We start from the raw sequence: 22,129 nt of genomic DNA on the forward strand, positions 1-22,129 counted from the left end.
ACCGTCTTCTTCCTAATACCTTCCTTATGAAGTTCCAGGCTCTCCGTTCCCCAAACACGACCACACTTCCTCCTGTCCCCACGCTTTCCTCACATTGCTCCCTTCCATCCCGAGTCCTTCTCTGTCTGGTGAAATCCACACCCTTTTTTAAGGCCATTACCAGTGCTACTTCCTCCCTGAAACCTCCCACGATAACCGCTGTAAGGGTACAAGGAGGAGTAGGAACGATGAAGATAAAAAAATGAACTCTTGTGTTTTGACGGCCAGGGATTGTGCTCAGCCCTTTAAACAGATACAGCACTTTATCCTCAAAACAGCGTTGCAGATGGTATCATCGCCACGTAACAGGTGAGGTACCTAAGACTCAGCACACAGTATCCCAAACCTAATAAAATATCATGTTCAAGGTCACAGGGTCAAGGTCAGGGTCAGGGGTGGGGCAGGCTTTGAACTAGCGGTCTGACTCCAGAACTCAATGGTTTTCTAGAATCTAAGTAATTAAACACTATACATACCATCTTGCACAGCATTGGCAGAATAATTCCTTTTTTCATTTGTTCAGAAGGCCCACGGGTTGCATCATTAACCCAGCACAGGTCCCGGTGGTGTGCACTGGCTTGCTTCTCTGCCATGGGCTCCCTAAGGGGAAAGAGTGACTTTTTACTTTTATATCCTGGGAACAAAGAACTGGCCCATCCTAGGAACTCCATTGGTAGCAGCGAAATGGAATGAATTCTTCCTTTACAGATTTTCCCCCTGTATTTTCCTTCATATTCCCTATGATCTAGCCAAACAGGACTCTTTGCTATTCGCCACACAGTCCCCGTGCTCTGAGCTTCTTTGCTGATGCTGCACCTACAGCCTGAAATGCCCTTGCACATATGCAAATCTTCACCAAGGTGAAATTCCAGCTGCTGTCTCTCCTGAGGTCCCTCCAGCTCCTGAATCAGGTGTGGGCTCTCCTTCCACCCTCTGCGTATAGAGCTGCTATCCCTTATTATCTCTCTCTCATTTAGGCATTGGCAAGATCTACTTTAAAAATACGTATCATTGGGCTTCCCTGGTGGCGCAGTGGTTGAGAGTCCGCCTGCCAATGCAGGGGACACGGGTTCGTGCCCCGGTCCGGGAAGATTCCACATGCCACGGAGTGGCTGGGCCCGTGAGCCATGGCCACTTGGTCTGCGCGTCCAGAGCCTGTGCTCCGCAATGGGAGACGCCACAACAGTGAGAGGCCCGCATACCGCAAAAAAACAAAAACAAACAAACAAAAAAAACCGTATCATTGAATTTTTCACATAGTAGGTGCTCAATAGAGATTACTTGAATTAAACACTAAGAAGTGATTTAAACCAGTTGACTTGGTTTCCTACAAAATGAAGAGGTTCAAACTCATGGGCGTTGCAAGGGGTACTCACATTTTTTTTCATCTCTATATGTTATGAAACACAGGGTAGCACTAAGGCAGCCTTATGCTTTCTTTCCTTTCCAGTGAATGCATACCCTTTGATCTGAGTAGTTTGGGCCTGTCCGTGAAGACTTTCATTTAAATTACCAGAAAGGTTTAACAGCTTTTAGACACCAAGGAATATCTTTCTCTTTTATAATAAACCAGTGACACTCTTTTCAATGACATTTAAGTGACTTCATGTTTGAATAGTGGTAACAAGGTTAATAATGTTCAAAAGACTGACATGATATTAAACCTTCATCTATTAGATTCATCAAATGTTTACCAAGTTTCTACTGTGTACAAGGCACAATCTTGGGTAAGAGTCTGTGAAGAACAAAGACGGGTTACATACAACCCCTTAGGTGAACATCAGGAAACGCAGACAGGACAAGTAATACAACACAAGGCAAACACTAGCATAAGCTCCAGAAGAGATATAAGTGCTGGAAAGATATACCAAGAAAAAGGAGGTTAAATTTTTTGGAAACTCATTGGAACATTTGTTCCTTCATCCCACACCCCAACTTGCTAATAATGGTGGTCTAGAATATGCGATGGCAGGTACCTTTAGAAAATACATGAAAATAACGGATTTTTAAAAAGAATTTTAATAGAAATTAAATAAATAAAAGCAATGGAAAGTAATGGAGATTTCAAATAAATTTATAGAAATTTTAACATGACAAATTTTAGAGAAAAAAGAATAACCACGATCTTATTATCATCCGACAATTATTTTCGTTTGTGTATGTTAGATATCTGTACATATCAACAACATACAATTCTGGGTACAGCCAATTTTCTTTAATACATGGAGAGGGGAGAAGCTTATTCAGAGCATGCAAACTTCATTCAAACCACAGCCTGAGTGACACATATCTCTGACTTAACGTACAGCAAGCCAGCTTTCTTAAAGTGTAAAATGAGAAATAACAGTAATAGATGTCACAGGGCAGTCAAGAGGATTAAATGAAAGAATCTATGGAAAGTGACAGCAGCTGTCACCAAATAAGGGGTCAGAAACAGTGGCTCTTAAAATCACCTTCCTCATTTTTACCCCCTCTCTCATTGTTTTCCCCCAATCATGAAAAGCCTTTATATTCATATGATATGGTTTGAAGTACCAAGAAATAGGCAGACAAACTCCAGAGAGATGAATACCAGCAGACCACACAGCAGCTTCCAAAGGTTCAGACAATGATGAACAGATGCAGCTCTGAAGGCTGCCAGCCTGGTCCTGGTTCTGCTTCTGTGGGAACCAATGTGGTTGATGCGGAAGATAACAATACCAGTTGCCTCCGCCCGGTGGCATAAGGAGACACAGGCACAGTGGCTTCTGCCCACACCCCTCTGCAGAAGATGTCCTAGAAGTACCAGGCAGCCCAGGGAATCACCTTCTGTGTCTGCAGACAGCACCAGAGGGCTTAATGAGGACCCACAGCAAACCCAGAAAAAAGCAGACCCGAACTGGATTGCAAAGGCTCTGAAAACTAAGCTGTCACTGGAAATAAAGCCCACAATGTAAGTCAGAGCCTACACACTTAGCTAATCTGGATGACTGCATGCTAAAATATAATATTTACATAGGACCTAGAGCCTCCTAACATAATAACAAACATCCAGGATACAATCAAAAAATCACCTGTCCTGCCCCAAACTGAAAAAAACACATCTGAAGGAGAAAAGACACTCAACTGATGAAGATGCTGAGATAAATCAGATATGAGAATTATCCGATAAGGATTTTAAAGCCGACATCATAAAAGTGCTTCTGGAACCAATTATAAATTATCTTGAAACCCATGGAAAAAAATGGAAAATCTCACTAAAGAAATAGAAATTATCAAAAAAAGGACCAGGTGGAAGTTATAGGTATGAAAAATACAATTATTGAAATAAAAAATTAGCTGGATGATCTCAGTAGTAGAGTGACGATGACAAACAACAGTCAGTGAACTTGAAGACAGATCAATAAAATGTACTCAGTTTGAATGAGAGTGGGAAAAATAGACAGGGAAAAATAAATAGAGCCCAGAAATCTGTGGGATAATAACGATCTAATGATCTAATATTTGTATCACTGGAATCTCAGAGAGGAGGAAGCGTGTGGAACTAAAAAAGTACTCAAAGAAATAGTGGTTGAAAACTTCCCAAGTCTGGTAATAGATATCACATATAGACACTTAACTTTTTACAATTAGAGTTAATATAGAACCACTTCACACAAAATGTAGAAAACTTGCAATTGTATAGCTCCTTTGACCTCTTTATGCTACAGTTCTCATATCTACATGCATTATAAATCTCACAAGACTATGTTATAACTTTTTTTTGCTTTGAACAGTCCCATGTATTATAATGAAACTAAGAGGCAAAAATAATATTTTATATTTATTTAGATATTTGCCATTTAAGAGTTTCTGTATTGCTTCTTTAAGATTTGAATTTCCATTTGGTATCATCTCCATTTAGCATTTACTTCCGTGAGCATGGTTATAACGGCTGCTTTAAGATCCTTGGTAGATTCCAACATCGTGGTCATCTTGGAGCTGGTCTTGGGTGTTAGTCTTTTCTCTGAATCTGGGTCACATTACTCGGGATCTTCTTATGTTGCATAATTCCCGACGGAACCCTGAACATGTGGGTATGATATGGTGGAGACTCTGGGTCTGGTATATTCCTCTAGGCAGGAATACGATCCTGTCTAGAGGAACGTTGATCCTTTTGTCTAGGGCAAGTGGGTTCAAAGTGCAAATTCTCTTGGTTCAGTTCTTTTATCTATCCAGTTCTTTTAGCTGCTCTGTGTTGTCTGCCCTACGCCAGTGTGTGTGGTCCAGGGGTCATTCAAGGTCATGGGCAGTTTAGACGCAGAACTTGGGCCCCCCATCTTGGAATCTCTTCTGAGATTTCCCTCTTCCTGGTGGCTGTGGTTGGCCAGACTGTCTGCTGGCTCTTCAGCCCGACTTTATGCTGCCCTCAGGATAAAAAACCTGGGAAATTGCCTCCAGGTAATTCTTCCACATTTTACACACCTCCAGAATCTGCCTGCTTTTGTTCACTCTCCATTATTGTTTTTTTGTCCAGAATCTGAAGCTGGATTCAGTTGGAGCTTACTCCACGATGGAAGCAGAAACCTCCTTAAGATTTTGATGGGAAGTTTCCTTAAAACTCAAAATTATGTTTGGAAGAATGACATTTTTTAAACATCCATTCTTTCCAGTCAAGATCCTGCTTTGTCTATCCATCTGATTCTTTGATGTTTGTCAGTAAAATTTTCTTTGTTTCTTAGTAGATAAGTCTCTAAACTTATATTGAAATCTATTGTGTTTCACTTGCCTATATTTCTTTGTAATTAATTTGCTAATTTTTGGAGACTGGAATTTATGGAAGCTTGATTTGCAGTAGGCCTTTTCCCTTGTTGTACAATTAATTTGTAGTTGTCTTCTGAATACACACTATGTGTACTTCACATCATGTCACTAAGACCATCAATGGTCCAGTCTCATTCCTGGTTTGCTCTGTAGTTATTACCCTGTTGAGCAATTTAGGTGAAGATCACTGATCTTAGGTTGGTTCTAATTGTGTCTCTTCAGTGTAGAGTTCAAACACAGGACGATGAAATATGCTCTGTCCCTGCTGGTAATTTCGTATGCTGTTAACTTCTAGAGCTCTGCATGAGTCATTTAGTTTTAGAAGGGGGAAGGGTTCCAGCCATCTTCCATGCTGTCCTTTTTTTTTTTTTTTTTTTTAAATAGATTGAACCAGCTCTGAATGGAATTTTCCACCAATATGCAGAAATGCATTGATTAATGTTTTTCTTTTCTTTGGGGAAATAATAATACCTGAACTAAATTTTTTAAAAAAGGAGAGGAGTTAAAACTAGAAGTAAAAAAATAATATCACATTAAGCTTTTGAAATGAACTTACTTTTAAAAATTAATTAATAGGTATTAAAATCAAGATCAAAAACGTTTAAACCAACTTCTCTTTTAAAGATATAGAGATGACTTCTTTTCTTAAATGTTACTTTTATATTCTGAATCCCCACAGCTTTTCACAAAAATGCATTTGAAGTTATACGAGTGTTTGGCATATCTCTAGCATCTACAGGAACTTGACGTTTTTATTTATTTGTTTGTTTATTTATTATTTTTGGCTGCGTTGGGTCTTCGTTGCTGCGCGTGGGCTTTCTCTAGTTGCGGCGAGCGGGGGCTATTCTTCGTTGCGGTGCGCGGGCTTCTCATTGCGGTGGCTTCTCTTGTTGCGGAGCACAGGCTCTAGGTGTGCGGGCTTCGGTAGTTGTGGTGTGTGAGCTCAGTAGTTGTGGCTCGTGGGCTCTAGAGAGCAGGCTCAGTAGTTGTGGCACACGGGCTTAGTTGCTCTGTGGCATGTGAGATCTTCCTGGACCAGGGCTCGAACCTGTGTCCCCTGCATTGGCAGGCAGATTCTTAACCACTGTGCCACCAGGGAAGCCCTAGAGGAACTTGATGTTTGTTGAATAGAAAAAAAGAAGAAAATATGATTTTCTATAACGAAGATCCCATTTCTTACATTTCATTTAAGAAAACAAGAAGTTCCTTTAATCATATGTTATGAATAGTGGTGATACCTAAGAAATTATTCAGTTCAGACAGAATACCTTATTATTTTATTGTACTGCATACTCTACTCCTAAAAAAAAGTCACTGCTTCCCCAAAGAAGATACAAGAGACTAAGAGCATACTAAGAATACTTTATTGTCATAACTAAATGCATTAAATATACATTCTAAATGGAATATATTGTATATTTGATAAAACACGTATAGCATTCATCAAGGCAAAAAAAAACACTGAATGAAAAGATGGCACACAAATAAAAGGAAGAGTTCTCAAATACTGCAATAACTTCAGCATCCTGGAATAATGTTTATTCCTGGCCCATTTTCTGCCCATTGGAAAAAACTGCACTGTTTTTCCTTCCCAAGAGGGCACACAAAAAAATTCTTTCCATTATTAGGTCCAATCTTCAACACTGTTCTCATGATGGAGCGTTTGCCATGGCTGCAGAATGGGAAGGACAAATCTGCCCACTGGGGGGGAAAAACAGATTGTGAAGTTTAGATGGAAGGTAGAGTGACAGGCTGAGCCTCGACGCATTTGATTAGTACTGTACTGTCTTCACTGCTGTTCCTATTAATTTGACATTGTAAGATACACGTAAGTCATTAGTCGTTGCCCCTCAAAAACCTTATATCCTATAAGAAGCATCTCTAACAAGTTCGCTTGAATCACACAGAAAATTGTCATAATTCTGAGTTTCCCTCTGTCCAAAGGCATATTTACAGAAGTTCCTTCACTTTATTGAAAATCTCTCTGTAAAGCAAATCACCAGTGTTCCTGATACAGCTCTGTTTAAGCTATGAAGGTCAAAGATTTGTTATGATTTTAATATTAACCTTCCTTAGTCTCCTAGGAAAAGCAAGCATCCAATACAGAATTACCAGGACTAATTCACGCAAATTCCATTGTATTATTCTTATCCTTATTAATTTTGGCCTCAAGAGAGCTACCCAGAAGGCTGTGATATTGTTAATATTGCTAATAATATTTTCTCCATTACATCTATACAAGCTTTGAGGGGAGGAGATCAGGAAGTTGAGTAGGACGGAGCCACATCTCGGGCAGGGGTTATGCTCTAAGATCATGATCAAATTTTCCCTGGGGAATTCCTTAGGAAGGTATCACACTGAAGACAGATCATTTCTCTCTCAGCAAGCCCAATCAGAAAACTTTGCTCCAGTGCCGAAACAGATCCATACTTTCTTTTTCTAGTTAGGCACCAGATGAAGCAGCTGGGAAAAATATCTATCTTTAAACCTTAGGATCACAGTCAGAAGTGAGAGGCTCTCGTTCTGCGGAAGGCAGAAAGACTGACCAAAAGCGCCCAGATTCCTGTCTTGTATCTCACACTCATTTGCAGGGACAAACTCATAGATCGAAAGGTTGGGGAATCACCTACATCTAAACTGTTATTGTGCCATCACTTGTTTTGGTTAAGCCTGTGTGGTAGGATTTGCTACGTTTACTGTAAATCCAGGGCATGTAAATTACTTCCCTGGGTTCTTCTATCCAGTGCATAAAACAAAGGTTTGGATGTCACACTGAAGTCAGGAAGAGCAAATATCTATCTTGGATTATCAGTCACCTGGTGACTCAATACCTCTCTCTTTGTAAGCCAAGGGGGTTACAAATATGATATACTCTAATAATGGAATAGCTGTCATTTGATTAATTCTTCTTTTGGGGATGAACCTCTTTGAATTTTCAGTTATTCAACATTCAGGTTTTAGACTAAATGTCAGTCAGCATGGCTTTTAAATTTAAAGGTAAAACCAGAAACGGACTATTTGTTACATTTTAATAACTGAAGTATTCAAGGACACTATCATTAAGCTTGATAGGTCGTACACGTACTTCGAAAAATCCACATTGTGCTTCTCTCGGTAGAGGACAAGCATAAAAGTGCCTGCCCTTGTTTTCTCCATCCTTCCTCACCACTTGGAGAACGCAGGGGCGGTCATGTTTACTGCAGCGGGGACTGCAGGCATTTAATGAATGAGGACCACCTGGCGTGTTACTCTGAAGCTCCCTGTAATGACAAGTTACACAATAACTGCAGCATGATCGTGCTAAAAGGGGTCATTCACACCACCTCACCCCGCATCGGAATCCTGCCTGTACAAAGAGACAGTACCAGAAAGCGACCACCGTCAACTTCCCGCAATTACTGGGTTGGCCAAAAAGTTCGTTCGCTTTTAAGTACAAATAAAAGACATCCTTCATTTTCACCAAGAATTTTATTGAACAATGTATTCACTAACTGAACGATCTTTTTGGCCAACCCAATACATACACTCCTACATCTTTTTTTTTTAATAGTTGTTTTAAAATTAATTAATTTATTTTTGGCTGTGTTGGGTCTTTGTTTCTGTGCGAGGGCTTTCTCTAGTTGCGGCAAGCGGGGGCCACTCTTTATCGCGGTGCGCAGGCCTCTCACTATCACGGCCTCTCTTGTTGCGTAGCACAGGCTCCAGACGCGCAGGCTCAGTAGTTGTGGCTCACGGGCCCAGTTGCTCCGCGGCATGTGGGATCTTCCCAGACCAGGGCTCGAACCCGTGTCCCCTGCATTGGCAGGCAGATTCTCAACCACTGCACCACCAGGGAAGCCCCTACATCTTTTTAATTCTTGGTTTTCCCAGGTAATTTCCTTCCAAAGCTACCTATTTATGTAAATTAAATTTAAATTAGGCATATCATTTAAACTTCTCAAGAATAGAAACAGCTGAATTGCACATCCAATCTTCTTAGTTTTCATTTGTGACATCTGGTTCTTTTCTTACCCAACATGACAGGGTGGCTACTTTTATTTCCCTTAAAATATTCTCAAGTCCAGCTGTCCCCCGACGCCCAAAGGAACTAGAGTCACAATCTTCTCCAATTATTTTCTCATCAGTAGCAAACTCTCATCAATGGTTCTGACAAGGCCAAAGAGATCTGCTGTCCAATTTAAAGACAATTTTCTATGCTCTTCTTTGACCAAGTCTACCTTAATAGTTGCAATCATATTTCAGCAAGTAACAGGCTGCCTGGCAGAGCAGAAATGTGTATTTTGTAAAGCTAGCGAGGAAGCTTTAGTCTCCCCCCATGATTAGATCAAGAGTGTCTGGAGGTTACCCCTGAATACAGTGTATAAAGGCCAGAAGCCAGGCTTCCACTGTAGCTGTCTAGGTAGAATTTTTTCTTTGAAAAGGAGCTTCATGATTATTTTTAATTTTTTTATATTTTGCATATTTTAATAATGCTTTTATAAAAGTCTTCTTAATAAACCAACTGAAGAGAAAAAGAGCTCTTATTAAAACCAGAAGTCCTTCCCCTTAATAGCCCCATTTTTAACTTTTTAATGATAAAGTTCTTCCTTTCTTTTTTTGTTAACTTCTAAAGAACAAAATACCATTCTTAAATGATTTTTTAAAAATACTTATAAATCAGAGGTTGGTTCCCTTTTCCTTGCTTCCTAAACCACATTCTTCCCATACTTGTTCCTATAATGATGCCTTGAGGCGTCATATCTAATCAAAATGTTCGGAGTGTGAGATATTTTTTCCAGTTTTATTGAGATAGAATTGACATACAAGGGATCTTTTATTTGTGGTGAAATTGGTTTACACTCGTTTATAAAATAGATGCTTAAATATATTTCTTTAAAGGGATGGACTCAAACATCCTGAAGTTCCTGAAGCTGCTTGGGCAGCAGGCGTGTGCAAGATGAAAGCAGCTGTGGGCACTGCTAAGGACACTGTTATCATTAAATATTTCTCCAGCAGCTATTTTGTTGGTAGCATTTTCAGGGTAGGGAATAGTGGCTTATATTTTAGCGTCATGGGGGATGCTAACCAGAAATAGGGAGGGTGAGGGGCAACAGACTTCTCTTTTCCAAACCCCCTTCACTTCAACAGCCCCTCTCCCCAAAAGGGGCAATATTAAAATGTTAACTTCAAGAGAAGCTGAACATCTGGGTGGTTGTACAGAAGTTGAGTGATTTCAAAATTGAAGCAAGTGGGTCATAAACAGTGCTTAAAAAAAACTTAGAGGAGGAACACAGAAGGTTAAGAATCTTAAAGGAAAGAAAGAAACTGGTGCTTTCGTAAAAAAAAAAAAAAGTACACACATGCAAACAGTTTTATATATTGGAAGGCTGTCTGAGGTAACAATTAGTTAAACATTTTCAAACCCACTTGCTTCAACCTAGAAATCTCCAGAGTTTCGCAAATCCAGGAAGATGTTTAGATTTTCCTACTAGTAAAGCTTTCCTGGAGAGGAGCACGGTGGAAGTCAGGATTAAGGTAGAAAGGAAAGATCCCAGTGTTTCCTATAGCTTCCTCATTTCTGTCTTCAATTCTGTTTCTTCCTTGGTATAAAGTTAAAGGAGAAAATAGCCACATGCTATCTTATCCCGGCCCTTAGAGTGGGGTCCATCTGACCAGAAGCATCAGCATCACCTGGCAGCTCCTTACAAGTACAGAATTATCCTCCCCTACTCCAGATCGCGGGCAGAATCAGAATCTGCATGTTAACAGGACTCCCAGGGGATTCATATACACATTAAGTACTGAAGCACTGAGTTAATGTAACCAAGACACTGATGCCATCTGTGAACACATCAGCTCTAAAGATGTACAGGGAATCTTAATTTTATGATAGCAAACATTACCCAGGGTAATTAAATGTTCTGATTAATTGAGGACATCTTGGTTCCTCTTTGTTTCAATCATTACTTTAAAAACTTTCGAAAATGTAGCAGAGCATTTTCTTGGGTAAACTTAGCATATGGGATAGTTTAACTTATTTTGATAACTAGGACCATCATTTTGAATACTAATACTGGATTATAAACGGTCAATATAATAGATCAGGGTTGGAAAATCTTTTTCAGAAGGGACATACGTTTAGGCTTGTGGGTCTTATGGTCTCTGTTGCAAAATACTCAAATCTGCTGTTTTAGCATGAAAAGCAGCCAGAGGGAATATGTAAACCAATGGGAATGGGATGTGTCCCAATAAAACTTTATTTATAAAAACGGGGTGGGCTGACTTTGGCCCTTCTGGCTGTAGTTTGCTGAGGTAGAGGTCGTCATTAGAACCAAGAGTAGTGCTTAATGTATAATAGGTTCTTAATAAATACTTATTAATAAATAAACACTGAACATGTTCAATAAGCATTGTTCAAGTAACACTGAACAGAGATCAGATAAAAACTATTATCAAGAAGGAAGACATTACCAAGCACAGGTTTGTAATTTTTAAAACGGGTATTTTTTCAGTGATCAATTTATCATGGTTTAACTTATTTTACAGATAGGGTGATTCATTATAATAAAAACACTGAACTGATTAGGCTCACTGAATGTAGATTTTGTAGCTCAGCAGTATTTCAAGGATCGTAACAAACAAACAGAGGTTAAATGACTCATCCTGGATGGTCCCAGGTGGTTCTGACATCCTTGGGGACTGAAAACACCAAAAGGTGAACCAGAAGCATGAACGAGAGGTGAGTGCTTCACTGGTGATTAGAGGTAGAATCTGGCAACCCTGATGGCGGCAGACCCGAGAAAACGTTACTGATTTTCATTTCACTCATTTCACTCATCTACGTGAGCCTTTGCATCAGCTCAGGAAAAGCTTCAACCCAAAACACGTTATGCTTCTTTGAAGTGGTTATCACTGTGTTTTGTTCTGCGTTTACAATAGTTGGATCAAAGACTTAAAACTGTCTAACAGTCATTCTTAACTGCTTAAAAATTGGTTCAATGATCTAATTTATAATCCAGTAGCTGGATAAAATTCAAGTCTATCTAAAGACCAATCTGAAAATATGCCCCATCAACATGGCATGTATCATGTGGTGATGAGAGCAGTAATTAAGAGAACAAAAGGCAAATTAATTACCATACAATTATTAAAGAAACAATGAACTGGCTATAAATTCTCTGAGTGGACCACCTGCTTTAATCCTATTATGTTGTGAGCTTCTGCTCGGCATCTTGTCCACAAGATGAACACTGTAGCTGCCAGACAAGGAGAAAAATGAAATAAATGACAGTAATTTGCAATTTATTCCTTGTAAAGTAGCTGGGTGCAGAAGGGCTGCTGGGTGAATGTATTTCATCACTTGACATTTATTCTGCTAGTTGATGTTGATTGATTTTGGAGTCTCATTCCTGGGGTTCTTATATTCAACACATACGCACGCTGCAGTGTTTCTAAGTAAAGCTGTGTGCTGTGATTAATCATATGACCCTATTACTAATGGCTTATGAAGAAATCTTTAAAACTTAAGGTTACATTAATGTTTTTTAAATCCATAATTCATTAGTTAAATTGTCTGAGATTTTCTACAAAGCACTAAGGAAATAAAAATATGCCAAGATACTTCATTTGAGTACAACAAAAGCCACAATATTTTTAAATGATCATATCTGCTTCTTTCCACTTAGGCTACACAACAGAAAAGGCTGTTCAAAAATGATTTTCCTACAGCATAGCCTCCCAACTCAGACACTCTTAACTAGCTCCTTCATGAACTTCCGTCATGACACATTAATTAGTGTTCAGTGAAAAGGTGACGTACTGATCGAGTCAGTTAAAAGTTTGCCCGCCATAACTTAACTCAAATGTCTATATTTTTTGAGTATTATGGACAAAAGTCAAACCAGTTATTATACATGATTATGAACAACAACAACAACAAAAAATCAGCCAAGGATAAACGATCAAGATTAACTGATGGTAAAATTAGAGTCAGTACAAGAAACTCGAGATTAAAGCATCTATTGACCAAAAAACATCTCAGAATTCTGTTATTAAAGGATTCCCAGAGGTTGGTCTAGGTTTGTGCAATGGTGGTCCTTCATCTCACTGCCCAAAGAATCTTTCCATCAGCAAAGACATAGCTCATCAGATGAAAAGCTGGAGATCAGAACGCCCCTGAGATTATTTTAGATCCCGTCCACAGCAACTCTTCCTCTCCTCATCCCCCACTGGCAAGAAAAGGCACAGGGGAAGAAAACTCACCTTCACTCTGTTTAAAATACTCTTCCCTGGGCTTCCCTGATGGCGCAGTGGTTGAGAGTCCGCCTGCCGATGCAGGGGACACGGGTTCGTGCCCCGGTCTGGGAAGATACCACATGTCTCGGAGCGGCTGGGCCCGTGAGCCGTGGCCTCTGAGCCTGCGCGACCGGAGCCTGGGGTCCGCAACGGGAGAGGCCACAAAAGAGAGAGGCCCGCGCACCCAAAAAAAAAAAAAAAAAAAAAAATACTCTTCCCTTCATTTAAAGGTGCTGGATATACAGTGTCTGCTTTCTGAAGGAAAAGAAAATTGTGGAGAGATCTCTCTCCCTGAGGAGGCATAATATCAGGTGTGAGAGGAGCCCCAGATAAAGAAATTAAACAAGGTTGGGGAAGAACATTTCCAGGATCTGCCAATAATCATTAAGGCACAAGGATGACATTGTTTATTAAAATGTCTCTGTCTCTGGTGACAGCAACTGGGGGGTCTTCTCCTGAACATGTAGCTGGTAGTCTCATAAAACATATCTGACCTGGTAGGGTTCATTAATTGGAATTACAACTTTTTAATTTCAGGTCCAAAAGTAGTACTCACGCTCTTTGAGCCTTTTTGGTTGAAACAAATACCACACTCCCTGCCCCCTGGCTGTTTGAAATACAGTCACTTTCTTTGGCAGAAATGTCACTAAAAATATCTCAGATCCCTCTCTTTAGAACAGAAGACATTTACTAAATGTTATGAATGATAGTTTCCCTTCTAGACGAACTATCTTTCATCGGAAGAAAAGCTTAAACAAAACTGCTAACAGTGGAGACTGCTAACCGGTAAGATTATGGGGGATTTAATCATTATTCTTTATACTTTCCAATATGTTCCAAACACTCTGTATTAAGCATGTATATGGTTACAGCCAGAAAAAAGCAAAACACAATTTTCTACAGATGGAGGAAATTCTGTTTTTCATTCCCTTCCCTTCTCTAATATTATAAGCTAGAGGAGGCAAGGGAGGCAAATTACTGTAATAGTCTTTCAGGGTTTGACTGACATTTCCAAGATCAATTCAGCTTCCTCAGCAATGGATGATCTTTCTGCATTCTTAAAACTTACGCAAATACCTTAAAGAGCAAGGTTAGAAGCATCATACCTGTTAGAAAATCCAGGGTTGCCACTTTTGAGATCCCGTGATGAGCAGTGGGTTGTTTTTAATCTTTTATATGCTGGACTAAATAATTTAGAGGGAGAGCAGACCATAGATGATATGTTTACTTTGTTAGATAGTTGAGTTCTATAGTTTGTTCTCTCCTCGGAGGGGTGCACTGTATCACTAAAGCAAACGTTAGTAGGAGGGTTTGGAAATTCCCCATCTAGTATCTGGTTTTGGCTTTCTTCTCTTTCCAAAGCACTGGATTTATTGCTGAAATCCGTCAAAACAAGGGTTGTAGTTCCAAATGCAGTTTTCCTGTTGATCTTCACTTCCGTCCTTGGTTTTCCAAAGCTATTACAAGGGTATTTCACTAAACTGTTAAAGGCGATAGGATTCTCTTCATTCTTGGGTACCGAATCTGGAAGGAGAGACCAGTAATTCTGCATTATTCCTATAAATACACTGACTGTTTGAAACATCTTTTCATTTGATTAAAACATTTAGTTCATTTATTACAGTGACCTCATGTATAGAACTAATAATACAAAGTTAGCTTGAGCAATTCAGAGTTAACCACCTTCAGATTAGGAAATAAAGCACCATATGAAGTGCAAAATTTCCAGGGACTCAGAGATGGGTTTAATAAAGATTTCTACTTGTTATGCTTTATGTTATGTTTAAGCATTTAAAGGTTACTGAGCTATCAATTTTGTTGCTATTAGGCCAAATATTAAAGCAGTGTAAATAAGAGGTGACACCCCACAAAGCTTTCGATCAGCAGTTAGAGCCTATATCTAGATTATCAGGAATGCTTCTGTGAATGACAAGACCAAGTGAAAGGCCTATTAAAATTAAGTAAAGATGAATTACAAAGACTTACATTTATTAAATATGTTTCAAAAAAGCGTCCTAGGATTTTGGAATCTGTAATTTATTCTAAAGTGCAGTTATCTGCCTTTCACACTCAGAAAAAAATAACAAGAAAATAATTAAGATGTGTAAAGGCATTTCAGAATGTCAGAATAAATGTGGAAACCTAAGACTGGGGTTTTCTGAGGGCTCTCTGTTGAACGATACTGCAGAGGGAGGGACAGAAATAGGAGACAGTCCCTTCTGCTACTAGCAAAGGTGTATATGGGGTGATGCCTGCATTTCTGGCCCAGCGAACACAATACAACATGACAGCTCACACAATGGGGGGTCCAGAAGAATGAACTTTCTCCCCTAATTGAAGAAAGAAAGAACACTTTGAGAACACAGGAGAAGCTGCATCAGCGAGATGGCTCTTAATCACAGGTTTCCTCTGAGGCTCTACATCCTCTGCACGCACGAAATTGTGAGCTACGATGAGTTATTCTGAAGGATTTCAATGAAATCAGTACAATTGTCTGAGTAAAGATTTTAATAACAAGGGGTAGGAGGCTAAAGAAGAGAAAAAACTCAGCATTCTCCTATTCCACCTGCAATATTCTTACAGAAATCCTCCCTTTCAATTTATGAAACACTTGGACTGAATAACAAACTCAAAAGTTGCTGAAATCTGCATAAAACAAAGCTTTATTGAATAATTCATTAGAAACAGTAGAGAACAGATGTGATCATCTCAGTTTTTTGAGATACAATGGCACATACTCTTTTAGCACAAGCGTGTTCCCCCCCCCCGTTAAAAAAAAAAGTGCTCAACAGAATGTCAGCATCGTTTACATGCAAAGGCTGGCAATTCTTTTAAACCTTTCAGAAAGAGAGCATTTTACTTCGTTATGAAATATCAAGACGGAACAAGACATGTACCTGACTTTGTATAATTAACCCTCTTTGAAATGGAAGGCACTCAGAATCAAAATTCAGTCTTACCCGTAGGCCTTGAAGTCAGGCAAGCATCACATGCTTCAGAAGACGGCTTATTTATTAGCGTACAGACCTCACATGTCCACTGCTCTTCAGACTTCCGGGCCACAGAGTCCATAAGATGACCCCCTCTGCTGGATGGCCAACTGACTGTAGTATTTCTAGCTGGCAGCCTGCTATAAGAGAACTTCTAAAGTTAATCATTAACACTTTCGTTATTGTCTTGTTCTTATACATTCTGGATATCTTAGAAACAATTACAGAACCATTAATACCCAAATGCTACATGTTTACTATTGCTTAGAAGTTCTCTCTCTCTTTCGGAATAAAATGTTTTTACTTGGGCCCTGCTGATTGCTTTTAAAGACAGTAATAACAAAAGTTTTAGAGTCAAAGAGTTGTGTGTGTTTGTGTTTTTTTTAAACTAACTAAAAATATTTGACATAACCACTAGGGAGCATTTCTCAACTAGTTTTTTGTTTTTGTTTTTTTTGCGGTATGCGGGCCTCTCACTGTTGTGGCCTCTCCCGTTGCAGAGCACAGGCTCCGGACGCGCAGGCTCAGCAGCCATGGCTCACGGGCCCAGCCGCTCCGTGGCATGTGGGATCTTCCCGGACCGGGGCGCGAACCCGTGTCCCCTGCATCGGCAGGCGGACTCCCAACCACTGCGCCACCAGGGAAGCCCTCAACTAGTTTTTTAAGTAAGTGGGACTCTTCCCAAAGCAAAACTAAAATATCTTTATTCAAATTAGGGAGGAAATGAGTCATGTAGAAATTAGAGCACTGAATGTAAGATGAGAAAAGTTTTACGTTTACTTCGTGTGCCTCTGGAATTTCTCAATATCTGCTGGGCACTAAATCAACTGATCTATAATCTGTAACGATGGAATTCCTAAATGACTCCGTACTGTTCCAGGAAATGTCTTTCTAAAGCTCTGATACAGTCCTGCTCTTTAGCACATGGCTCTGGGGCTACAGAGCACATCACGTGGTTCAGCAGCCAATGCAGTGTCATGGATTCCTTTCATGATTCCAAACATTAATACTGAAAAAAAGTTCTTTCAGTAAAGGCTTTGTACCTTACGTTTCAGAACATGAGTTCTTTGACTTTCAAAGGTAGCCTCGTCTTCTGTAACATTTTGCTCCTACCCATAATTATAACAGGTTTAAAATTCAGACTTGTCTGGTAAAATCATAAATAGCATAAGAAAATCTGAAAGTAAGACACATCTCATTATGGTTATTTTTATCTTTACTTACCTTGACTTTTAATGCCATTCAATATTTATCCCTGTAGATCAACTATACTTTAATAAAATAAATCTTTAAAAATATTTCTTATTCCTATGGAACACCAGACCTTCTACAGAATTTACTTCACCTAATCCCTGCCCTCTACTAACTTACTCTGAGGCAGCATCATACATTTATTCATAATTGAGTAAACACAATTTAAATAACCTTCAGATTTTCAATGTGCTCCAACTTTTAACCATTTTCATCTTCTATCCTATAAATTTCATTAACCATGAGGGGATATTTATTGTTACATAAAGAAGCTCTGGAAGCATTCTCTCCTTGCTGCTCCGTTTCTTAATCGCCTACTAATGAATTCTTTCCAATCTCCAGTTGGACGTGTAACAGGAATTCCAACCTTAACCCATCTGTAGTGGGCTGAATGATGGCCTCCTAAAGACAGCAGGTCACAAAACCAGGAACCTGTAACTGTTACTTTATGAAGAGGATCTTTGCAGATGTAATTAAGGATCTTGACATGGCGAGATGATTCTGGATTATCAGGGTGATCTCTTAATGCAAACACAAGTATCCTTATGAGAGAGAGGCAGAGGGAGATATGATACACACAGAAGGGGAGAAGGTAACGTGACCACACAGGCAGAGACGTGAGGAGTCGTGTAGCCACAAATGAAGAACACTGGCAGCCACCGGAAGCTTGAAAAGGCACGGAATGGATTCTCCCCGGTCTGTGCTGCCTCCGGGAGCACAGACCGGCCCACAGCTTGACTTTGGCCCGATGAAACCGATGCTGGGCTTCTGGCATCCAGAACCGTGAGAGAAGAAATTTCTGTTGCTTTAAGCTGTCAGGTTAGTGGTAACTTGTTATGGCAGCCATGGGAAACTAGTACAAATAAGTCAGGACCTCCTGCCCCCATCCGCAACTCTGCTAGTTTGTCACATCTCAGCAAATGGCATCACCATCACTCAGTTGATCAGGCCAGAAACCTGTGAGCCGTCCTTAACCCTTCTTACCCTCATAACTGGTCCACCAGCAAGTCCTGCAGGCTCTGCTGCAGAGGCAAATCTACTAGAAGCTCACGAAGCCTCCACAGCTTGCTGTGCTGTCCTCTGTGGATCGGAGTGGCAGGGTGCAGAGTGGGGGCAGTCACTCCAGCTGCACGGGCGCTGAGGACACTGTCGCTGGTGTCAGTCCTGGGGCTCTCTCTGGGCAAGGCCCACGTGCTGCCAGCACCAGCTCATACCTGCTCGGTGCCCAGGGACGGTGTGCCGGCCTGGCACAGGGAGCAGGTGCACTGTCTATACTTCCAGGACAAGCGATTCTGCTCCATTCCTCTTAGGGGACGTCATGACCTGGGCTGCGAGTGCACTCAACACAGGCGCCACCCACCACTGACCCACAGACAGCCTGGTAGAGGCGCAGGGCAGAGACAGCTGAGGGAGAGAGACCCAAAGGCTGGTGGTTCTCAGAGAAAGGTCCTTGGGCTCACAGCGCCAGCACCACGTGGGAACTCGGTAGTCATAGAGTCCAGGCCTCTCCCCAGACCTGTGAATCGCACACTCGGGGTAAAGCCCAGCAATCCGTCCAAATTCTACTTCAGCTGAGTCAGTTGCCACAGTCTACTCTGATCCCTTAGTCAGGGAGCCACAGTACTTCCTGGAAGCCCCCCAGAATGTGTTTCTCCTGCTGAAACCAGAGAGAATCTGCTATCATGAGACTTGAAATGAAAGGGTGAAGCAGGAAGCAGCTTAGACCTGCCTGTATTCTTTCCACTTGTTCCATCTGTGGGCAGCCCAGGCAAGGTCACCTTTGGGAGTTCCAGTTCCTGAGATGTGGGTTTTTATAGTTTTTGCATTGATGCTATGAAATTACCCCAACATTTATTTTGGCTCCATAATCCATAAACTCCCATTTTAATTTAAGATAATTTGTATTGGGTATCTTTCACTGTAGTCAAAATTTGAGTCCTTTGTAAACTATGTTTTTAAACATGACAACTATGTAGTCAAACTCTTCCCCAAACAGGGCTATCCTGTCAAGATTAACCCACCACAGATTTTCTTCACGTCTCCCAAATGCCCTATAATTGCTCCATCCCCCTGAAAAATCTCTGCCAGGTCAGCTCGGCCTTAAGAACTGGTTTGCAAACAACACTAAATTCTCATTAACTAGCAAACAACTCTCAACACATTTCCAAACTAGATGGCTTCTAGAGACGTAAATACGTCTTCGTATAGGAACAAAACACCCTCCTCTCCTGCAGCTTCCTGAGCGCACAGGGCGTTTCCCCATGCACCTTGTCAGGGGCTGTTTTCTCTCCCAGGAAATCCCTTTCTGGCCTCTTGTCTGTGATGAGTTCCTATTTCTTCCCACCCTAAGCTCAAACTTCACCTCCTCAGAGAGATTTCTTTGTTCTTCCCAGGTGGATTTCAAGGTTTCCTCATCCATACTATACCTCCACTGCCATTAGCACAAATGTGCCCTTTTGCAGCATTTCCATCACGGGCTTCTTATGATCTATTGACCCCCCACGTTAGACCCTGAGCACTTCGAGTGACTGTATTCGCTGTTCTCTTTGTTTTCCCAGTACCTGGCATATAGCAGACCCTAAGAAAGAAAGTAAACAGTACAGAAATGAAAAAGTGAAACAGAAATTATAAAGACTCTAGTAAAAAACAAAGAAAAATGCAGTTTCCCCTTAAGGAAACAATACTCACACATGTAAATTATGCTAGCTAGTAATATAAAGGAGAGCCAACAATAACTGGTATAGGTATTCAAAGTGTGGTGTGATCAATAAAAACTGGAAAATCTGGGGAGGACTTCGGGAAAAGGTGAAGTAAACTTTTAGTGACTGAAGGAACACAAGAATTTAGATCATTACTACTGGGCTTCTCATATCTCAATTTTATTTGAAATGACTTTAAAGTGAAAAAATTTAGTCAATATAAAAAGTGCTCAAATGCTTATCCAGAAAATGAATTGAATATACTTAATTACAGAAATCTCTAAGACTGGGGCCAATATTACTGGTTTTCAAATGTCTTATTTTGTATACACTTATTTTGCAATGAGTCTTGAGCTGGATGCCTAGACAGAACAGAACTAGGTCAGGAGGGAGGAGGGAATGCAGGGCCCAGGACATTTCCAGTACAGCATGGCCTCCCTAACTCGTAGTAACTCCCAAGTCTCTTTCAGGGAACCCTTGAGGCTTTGAATCCTAGTTTCAAAAACCCTTTGGAATTGACAATGATCTTATTTTTATGATAAATAACATGTTTACTTGATAATCTGGAAGAATTTTTTAAAAATTCAAAAGCTATCAATTCACAGAAAACAAATACATATGGAACATTAATCACTTATTCAGTAGACAAATATATATTGAATGTACTCTATTTTCCAGATCCAGTGTTATACACTTTTGATCAAATAAATGTACACCTATAACATTAAAAATAAGAAACCCATAAATCTGTGTAATATAACATTATTTAAACATATTTCGGATCTCTATGATAGTAAAATGGGATGAGGAAGCTGAGAAAAAGGGGATATGGTGTGGTTTAGAGTAAAGTAATCAATAACGAAAGGTGATGAACAAAATGAAACACAGGAACAAGGAGAAAAAAAAAAAAGATAGCTGCAGATGTATTTATGAAGACATAATGGGGGTCTGGACCATGCCATCTCCATCCCGGGGCCCTGAGCTCTCCACAGACCAGATGGCACCTCCCTCCTCCTTTGTTCTTTGCTATGTACTTTTTCAGTGAACTGATCTTGCTTTAATACTTCAACTAAGAACACGGGTAGTAACACTCAAGCCATCATCTCCCACCCACTTCCCACCCTAGGTGGACTATCTAGTCCACATATCCAAAACTTAATTTATCTCTTCCATTCTACCCGTCTTTCCCACATCTATAAAGTGAAAATTTCTGGCTTGGGGCCTGGAACTCTTTGCTTTATCCTCCATAGCAAACCTCTCACAATACTTGCTGGCATTAAAATTCTTTTAAAGTACCTATTTTTCTCTCCATTTCCAGTGTCTTACCCTCAGGACTGGAAACCCTCTCTCGCCCATTACACTACACAAGTTTCACGTCTGTTTCTTCAGTTCCCATCCTAATTATGCTATAATCAATTAAAAAGTCCTTCATCTACTGATTCAGGTAAGACATTAGCCATCTCCAGAACTACTACTGATTCCTACTAGTTGATCCCATCCTACCTGTAAAACTTAACTTTTGCTATTTAACAAACTTGGAGACTTCGTTTGGCTCTGTCACTGTTATCACCAATGATTCAAGGTTTGTGGCAATGCTCCTTCTTTCCAAGTAAATAATGTCTATTTGCTCATTTATTTAGCCAAAATTCTTTTTTTTTTTAACATCTTTATTGGAGTATAATTGCTTTACAAACTTGTGTTAGTTTCTGCTGTATAACAAAGTGAATCAGCTATACGCATACATATATCCCCATATCCCCTCCCTCTGGCATCTCCCTCCCACCCTCCCTATCCCACCCTTCTAGGTGGTCACAAAGCACCGAGCTGATCTCCCCGTGCTACGCGGCTGCTTCCGACTAGCCATCCATTTTACATTTGGTGCTGTATATATGTCAATGTTACTCTCTCACTTAGTCCCAGCTTACCCTTCCCCATCCCCATGTCAAGTCCATTCTCTACGTCTACATCTTTATTCCTGTCCTGACCCTAGGTTCATCAGAAGCTTTTTTTTTTTTAGATTCCATATATATGTGTTAGCATACAGTATTTGTTTTTCTTTTTCTGACTTACTTCACCCTGTATGACAGACTCTAG

At 40.3% G+C, this 22,129-nt stretch overlaps 1 protein-coding gene across 5 annotated transcripts in view; it reads right to left on the reverse strand.

Annotated features, from left to right (window-relative positions):
• Positions 1–22,129, reverse strand: part of NEIL3 (nei like DNA glycosylase 3) — a 50,235-nt gene that overhangs the window by 2,477 nt on the left and 25,629 nt on the right. The window contains exons 7-10 of one of the 5 annotated variants that reach the window (XM_027122509.1): positions 16,056–16,225; positions 14,202–14,619; positions 7,907–8,081; positions 6,169–6,522 (exon numbers count right to left, since the gene is read on the reverse strand). In XM_027122509.1, coding sequence (XP_026978310.1) covers positions 6,340–6,522; positions 7,907–8,081; positions 14,202–14,619; positions 16,056–16,225 — 946 coding nt within the window. In that variant the 3' untranslated portion in view covers positions 6,169–6,339. Of the gene's footprint in view, positions 1–413; positions 640–6,168; positions 6,523–7,906; positions 8,082–14,201; positions 14,620–16,055; positions 16,226–22,129 lie in introns of those variants that run through there. The other 4 variants (XM_027122510.1, XM_027122512.1, XM_027122511.1 and 1 more) reach the window with 4 other exon arrangements.

Source organism: Aethalodelphis obliquidens, unplaced genomic scaffold, assembly GCF_003676395.1.
Source record: "Aethalodelphis obliquidens isolate GAN/ISIS:26980383/991018 unplaced genomic scaffold, ASM367639v1 scaffold25, whole genome shotgun sequence".
NCBI lineage: Eukaryota > Metazoa > Chordata > Mammalia > Artiodactyla > Delphinidae > Aethalodelphis > Aethalodelphis obliquidens.